At 34.4% G+C, this 7,515-nt stretch overlaps 1 protein-coding gene across 3 annotated transcripts in view; it reads left to right on the top strand.

Moving 5' to 3' along the window:
• The window catches only part of LOC104227508 (transportin-1-like), a 30,518-nt gene extending 25,820 nt beyond the window's left edge, over positions 1-4,698 (top strand). The window contains exons 26-30 of one of the 3 annotated variants that reach the window (XR_711134.2): positions 143-194; positions 965-1,033; positions 1,126-1,185; positions 1,551-2,246; positions 3,332-4,698. Coding sequence is in view for 1 of the 3 variants with exons in the window: in XM_009779759.2 (XP_009778061.1) it covers positions 143-194; positions 965-1,033; positions 1,126-1,185; positions 1,551-1,634 (265 nt within the window). In the remaining 2 variants the exon portion in view is untranslated. Of the gene's footprint in view, positions 1-142; positions 195-964; positions 1,034-1,125; positions 1,186-1,550; positions 2,407-2,876; positions 3,216-3,331 lie in introns of those variants that run through there. The other 2 variants (XR_711133.2, XM_009779759.2) reach the window with 2 other exon arrangements.
• The last annotated feature ends 2,817 nt before the right edge of the window (positions 4,699-7,515 follow it).

The following is a 7,515-nucleotide window of genomic DNA, read 5'->3' on the forward strand; positions in this document are numbered from 1 at the left end:
TTCTTCCACTGCAATCCTAGTCGTTGTTGTGTTACTCATGGTTTTCAACATTGAACGTTGATGTGCCATCTGGGTTCAGCTTATCCCAATATAAAAAGTGCCTCTGTCTGATAACCTACAATTGGTGGTCATTTTGTGGCAGGATACGTGATGATATTGAAAAGGAGGAGGCTTTTCGCGGTTTATGTGCAGTGGTATTTTCTGTCTTTTCCTATTTTACCCATTGGTTCAGGTCATCATGAACTTGATATTGGTATATGAATAAGTTTCTTTCATTTTAGGAACTGAAAAATTTGATTATTCAACTTCACATGCTGGATTTGATTGACAAAACTGAATCCTGAAGTTCATTAAGTTAAACTTGTGTTTCCTCTTAACTTGATCATTTATACATGGCAGTCACCTAAAAGGACCTATCTACTGCACCGCCTATATGCTCATTAACTCTGAAAAAGGCAGACTAGATATGTAAAATGGAAATTTGTACTAGAAGTGCTCTATGAGTTGTATTATCAACAAAAGATGTCAAGACAGAAGCCCTTTATCATTTATATAAAAGAAAAATGTCTACGCAAAGATGCGCTGGCATTTGCAAAACCAACGAATGGCAGATCTCAAGCTATGGTGTTATATAAATTTAATACTCCCTCCGTTTCAATTTATGTGAACCTATTTCCTTTTTAGTCCGTGCCAAAAAGAATGACCTCTTTCCCTATTTGGAAACAATTTATATTTATTCAGTGATTTATACCCACACAAAATATATGTGCTTCATTTTACACCACAAGTTCAAAAGTCTTCTCTCTTTCCTTTAACTCCGTGCCCTGTCAAATGGGTTCACATAAATTGAAACGGAGGGAGTATGATTTTTCTAGAAAAACAAGCAACCCTAACTTGGACACTGTGACAAGTTTTGTTGTTAGCTACTGTCCAGAACTTTACTTGGTTCTTTTGATTGTTGCAGGTTAAGGCCAATCCAGCTGGTGCTTTGAATTCACTTGTCTTCATGTGCAAAGCCATTGCAAGTTGGCATGTAAGTACTCCGTTTTCAATGCTGTATTCCGACAGTGGAAAGAAATTTGGAGATTATTTTGTATTGGTCTTGATGTTATGATCCTTTTTCAGGAAATAAAAAGTGAAGATCTACACAATGAAATCTGCCAGGTTTTGCATGGATATAAGCAAGTAAGGGCTTCTGCAGTTCTTTCCTGTCATCATTAGAACTTTACTTTACATGATATCATCATTTCTTAATTTTTTACAACTTGCTTCTATAGTTTAGCTGCGACCTTTTAGATCACTAGTTGAGCAACTGAGCTTGATGAAGTTGATTTTTTATTGCTTGCACGCTTTTTCTATCTTTGTGTTGTTTGACCTTGGGTTTGATAATGCATGGAGAAAATGAAATGAAGGGAAGGGGCTCTTTTGTGGGGTTCGGGGGGGGGGGTTGGGGGTGGATCAGTAGTTGAATTCTTTGTTAGTCGTTTGCGTGCAGTGGAAAGATTGCTTCCATACAAAGATATCTAATGCATTATTCTGGGATTGTTCAGATGCTCAAGAATGGTGCCTGGGAACAGTGCATGTCTGCCTTGGAGCCCTCTGTGAAGGGCAAGCTGTCAAAGTATCAAGTATGAAAAGTATAATGTGTCCAATGCTAGTGCTCATCGCTCCTGTGTTGCTTCAGAGCCATGCATCTCTCTGATTTATATTGGTGCCAGTTTACCATTGTCTGATCGTTGTTGAAGTTGAACAATGCGTGTTGGAGCAAGCACGAGTTTACAGTTGAATTGTCATCCTGGAGAAATATGCTCTTTGAAGGTTGAAGCTTGCTATACTTCTCCAAATTTCAGGTGAGCTGGTTTGTCTGCATAGCCGTTGTTTGGAGGAGAAGAGAAGCAAAGGTTTGAGACATCTACTGTGCAGGTTGCTTTATGACATCCATATTTTAGCTTTTCTGTCTGGGTCCTGAAAAGGCATGATGGTATTTGTCTTGGGTAGTTAGGTTTCACCATTTGCTTCTTGGGTCTAGAAGTAATTTTTCTTCATTTGAAAGTTTTCTTGGTAAGGTTCCATTGGGTTGGATTAATTCAGCACCCACGACAGCTAGGTGTCTCATCTTTAATGATCTACCTTTTCTTGATCTACCTTTTCTTTTAGGAGGTTACGAATTGATGGTCTGTTAGGAGGGAATGAGATATTGTTTAGTTAGATGGATGATGAGGTTCGAACTGTGCCTATTCAAAAAGGTAAAATGTGCATCTTTTTATCCTGCCATAATTATTGTCACCTTTTATAGTAATTGAAATTTTGACAGTCATAGAGTTGACGTGATGCCTAAAGTGTATGTTGTATGAAGAATGCTGTATCATAATTTTGAGTGTAAAGTTCCATTTGTACTTTTGTCCAGCAGTAGTTTCTGCACCTATTCAAAAAGGAAGTAATTTCTTTTCTTGAAGTATGTTTGACATTCTTTCTTATATGATCAGCTTTCATGGGGGCGGTACATTAAGAATTTCCATGGTTATTAGATTTAGCCAATACTCGGGGAATTATTGACTGTTGTACAAATGCATGTGGATTTTGTTTCATTTGAATGTTTCGGTGAATGACATGTTTGTTGTGCTCGCTGATTGTAATGGCCAATAGTCACATGGTTAACAATGTTTATTAACATTTCGAATATAAATCTAAGAGCGCTGCAATGCAGTAGATTCAGTTTCTGCACCGTAGGTTCTTTTGAACTACCGGAGGCTCTTTTTTCTTGAATAGGAAAGTCGCACTTGCTTTTGTTTTATTTTTTTGGGATCTATTTTTGGATCTTACTATTCTTTCCCATAGTTGGTTTATTATCCTCATTTCTTCTGCGTCTGCTGTAGCTTCTCGAGTTTCTAGCTGTATAAGGCACTTGGACTGACAGAGGATGGTTGAAGCACTTCCAGCATTCACTTCACATTTTCTGTTAGTTGAACGCTTCTTGCGATGCTTCATTAGTTTCTTCTCCACTCCTTCTACATGACCTGGAAATACCTTCTCCATTACATCTATGCCATGTTGCAGTATTTTTCATTATCCATGCGTATTATGCGCGTTCAGCATCTAAAATCAGAACACTAGGAGACTATCCCATGCATTTGTTTTGTTAAATGGATCTTTATTATCATAAAGTGTAGTAATTTATTCTTTCTTTACACAATTAGAAGGAATCATTTATATTTGCTCTTGAGTTCCTACTGCTGAAATACTGTGATTGGGTTGCACAGAGGAAGGGTTAGTTCCTTATATAGCTGGAACCTGCAGTATTTACCAGTTCTTGCAATTGTTTTGTAAGCAGAATCCCATCGTGCAATTTCTCACAGGACAGTTTGTCCAAGTTGCCCCTAATGACAAGTTCACCAAGCTCAGGCTCTTTCACAAATTGAGATATACAATAGGCAACTGCATGTCGTAAACTTACATTGCTCAAGGCTTAGTGCGCAAGGAGACGGGAAATAAGAATAGCTTGTACTCTTCTTACGTTGGTCAAAAACCGTAGCAGACAACGTTAGAGAACGGGTGATAGTAATTGTCTTCGAGTGTCTTTTTCAGAGTTCTAAAGTTGGAAACCTTGTGACTCTTTAGATCCCTGATGTGAAGGTGACTCCTGTGGATCAGTGAGAGTGCAAGTGTAACAACAGCAAGAAACGAGAGAAAGTTCAGACAAGACACGAGTTCACACGACTAAACAGTACACTTGTCCTTCTAAAGACCAAATTTCGTCTCTGCGCATGGACCCCACTTCACTGCACATAAGTCACCTAAAAACATCATTCTACCTCATTTCTTCCATTTTCTTAGCTTTTCACAGCAAAATTACCCTTCTCCTTCAGTTCAGCAATAGTTCAATTGCATACAGAATTAGAACCCTCTTTGGTCGGTACACAAAGCTAGCTGGAACTTTTTTTATTAGTCCTCTGGGAATATGGAAACCACTTTAATAAAGTCATTCTCTGATTTTCACTGCGACGGCTTCCATAATAAGGCCAGTGTGCAATTCGAATTCTCGGACATAGAGATGGATACTCTTCAATCACTGGCCTACATCAGCCTTAAGGACATCATGCCGGAATCACCGCCGTCAATTATATCACCAATGATTAATCGCAAGGAAAGCTGGAGAGAGATTCCGATGAAGGACCCGCTCTTACAGCAGGCGGCGTGGGCATATCTACAGCCTATCGGAATCCCGGAGGCTGACCGGAGCTTGTTGAACAAAGTCAAAGAGAAGTGCTTTCGGTTGTTTGGGTGCCTCAGCGGCGCCCTTGTCGGGATTTTCAGGAGCTGGTTTTCTATGGCTGGAAAGAAGAAAAAGTTAAAAACTTGACTGATAATTACATATTATTATGATTTTCGCAAAAGCTGCCATTTTTGAAGCTTCTGTGCTTGATGGGTTGATAAGGGTGCTCTTTCATGCTTCATGTACATAAAATTTCTGCGTTGACTTTAAATGTTTGTATATTCTCCGAATATTAGCAATGAGTTTGAATGGAATAACATGTATAATCAAGTAATTGATTTCCTTGATTATATATGTATATATATTTTCCGAGGGAGTGAACGGTTTGGAGAAGTGTAATTATAATATGAAAATTGTACTCCTTACTTTTCTCTTAAGAAAGATGAGGTTATTACTATTCAGACAAGAGACAATTCGCAGCTTTTAAATTTCGTGATTTGCAACTTCCCTTGTGTAAACGAAGCATAAGCTAGCTCAAAATTTGTATAGAGAAGGTTGAGAGGTCAATTTCTTTTTTCTTTTTTTCTTTTTCCTAGCATCTGTCAGTTACTCATTTATACTCCCCCCGTCCCATTTTAACTTTATCTTTAGTTCAAAAACTTATTCCAAATAATTATTTTTAACTCTACCCTTAATATTAAAGAAGTAGTAGTTGTTTTCAATACTTGTTCAATTCTCAAAAAATATTTAATAGGGTTAGCAAAGTAAATTATACCTTATGTTTATTATTTTGTTAATGAGCGTGCAAAAAGTTAAGTGATGGTTAAAATAGAACGGAGAGGGTATATACTAAATTTAATCTCGAACTCACGATGGATGTACTGACCTAGTATAGGGGTGTACAAATTGAACCGGAAAACCGCACCAAATCGAAAAGTCAAACCAAACCAATTAAAAAACCCAACTAGGTTTGGTTTGATATTAAGTATAATAACTCGAATCAAAACCAATATATAAATATATAATTTTTATATATACTTTTAAAATTTTATATAGAATTTTCTTTTAAAAATGTCTAGAAATATTTGAAATTCTTTTACGGGATATAATATTTAATAGAATATGAAGTGCTCCATATTTATTAACATTAAATGATGGGTTGTATGATCACTTTTTTATCAAGTGTTATTGAAATGCATCAATCTCTTTGCTCTTCCATATTCATATCAAATATTAAGATCTATTAAATTCTTACATCATTTTCGAATGCGAAGTGATTATTATTATTTAGGCATCATATTGATTTTTATGTTTAATTACTAAATTTAGTTAACCTTAAAAGTGTATATTAACGAAAAATTATTGTGAGACGACTAAAAAAATAACTATTATGTGTTACAAAGAAAATTTTCCTATAAGAATATTTTAAATGATAATATGTTTTTTAATTTTTTATATTTTTACTAAACATATATTTACTTATAAAAAATCTAACAAAGTAAGATTGAAATAACATTTAAGTAACAAAAAATCCGAAAAACCCGACAAAACCGAACCAATCCAAACCGATATAGTTGGTTTGATGATTTTGATAAAAATCGAATCAACCCGGTCCATATAAACCCATACCAAGGAATATATGTATTAAATTGCTCCGTTTAGTGTTAATGAATAAAAGATCAAAATATTGAAATAAAATAGACTCGAATAGAATAGAATGAATATAATTGATTCAAATGAACTCATCTCAACTAGCTAAGGTTGGTGCATAAGTGATGAATTACTAGATATGAAATTATGACTCATTGTAATTTCGTGTAGATTTTAAAATATAAGTTTTATTTTATAAAACTTAAAGATTAATGTCTAGATACACATTAAACTCAAACGACGGTCGCACTTTTTAAATTACTAGTTTCTCTGCACGTGCGTTGCACGTATATGCCAAGATATATAGTACACAATATCGTAAAATAATATTTTTAGTAAGTGTACATAAAAAAATATAGTATAAGTTTTGTGCATGATCAATGTGAATCATCGTTGGGTGAATTATTCCTCCTTAAATACATATGAGTTGCATACTTATTTCGTTTTTATGAGGTAAAACATGTAATCATGTGTATTTCATCTAATATTTCCTTATAGACAATATTCCTCGTGTATGTTCCTTCCATCCACTTTGATTTTTCTGTCATAATCAGGACTCTTGTGGTCGACATTGATATATATCCATCTTGAAAGTGTAACATAATTCATGTGAGAAAATATGTTGTGGCAGATAAAATCCAATATAAGAATTGTTTGACCCTGTGGTTTGGACATGTAATATGAATATATCATGTAATATGATTCTAGGACATAACAAGTAACCAATATATTCTAGGAGAATTACCTGCGCATCAACAAGTAAACCATTCATAATCTTGACTAACTTTATCTCTTTGGATTGTTTTATTACTTTATTTGGTATTAATGCAATATCTTTAATTTCTGTCTTCGTGGTATCACGCCTGTATTTTAGTTTCTATTATTTAATTGTCTCATATATTTAAAGGAGGAAAAAATTTGCACAAAATAATATGAACGAAATTATGATCAGAGTAATATACAGAAAAATGTAGACATCACGATTGTAGCTCTGTTAAAGGATTCACGCATAAACCAGCGGTAACTGAGTGAATGGCTGAGCACAGAGGTTACCCAATCATAATGGAGGGGAAAGGGCTAACAACAGGTAAAGAGAGTGAAAATAATTTTTTTAGAATTAACTAATTACTTGCTCGTAGTACATATAAATTTTTGTGTGAGGATATTACATTTTTGCAAATGGTAAAATCACCATCAAAATCGGATAATCAAATGGTATGAAAAGGAATAAAGTTAAGACACGAGCATGCTTATCATATGCTAGTGTATTCTTCAAATTTTTTACAGCAAAGTTTGTCGTACATAACCTAAACTTAGAAGTCAGTATGATAAAGTTATGTTACCAAATTGCGTAAATCTGTTGCTTTTTGAATTGTCGGATAGATTAGCACATTACTAACATGAATAGTTGATATTCCAAAATTCCCTAGTTAAATAAGTAAAAAATTTAAAATAGATATAAAGCTAACGATTGGTTTATCATCTTTTATCTTTTCAAGAATTTCATCGATTTTTTCAGTAAAATTACCCCATAAAGTAACAGCTATATCATTAAATCTATATTTTAAAATTTCCAATTAAATTAACTGTGGTTTGTTATCCATATAGATATAGTACGCGAAATGATCATTTTTCAATGAAATTTGTGATTT

This window comes from Nicotiana sylvestris, chromosome 3 (assembly GCF_000393655.2).
Source record: "Nicotiana sylvestris chromosome 3, ASM39365v2, whole genome shotgun sequence".
Classification (NCBI taxonomy): Eukaryota; Viridiplantae; Streptophyta; class Magnoliopsida; order Solanales; family Solanaceae; genus Nicotiana; species Nicotiana sylvestris.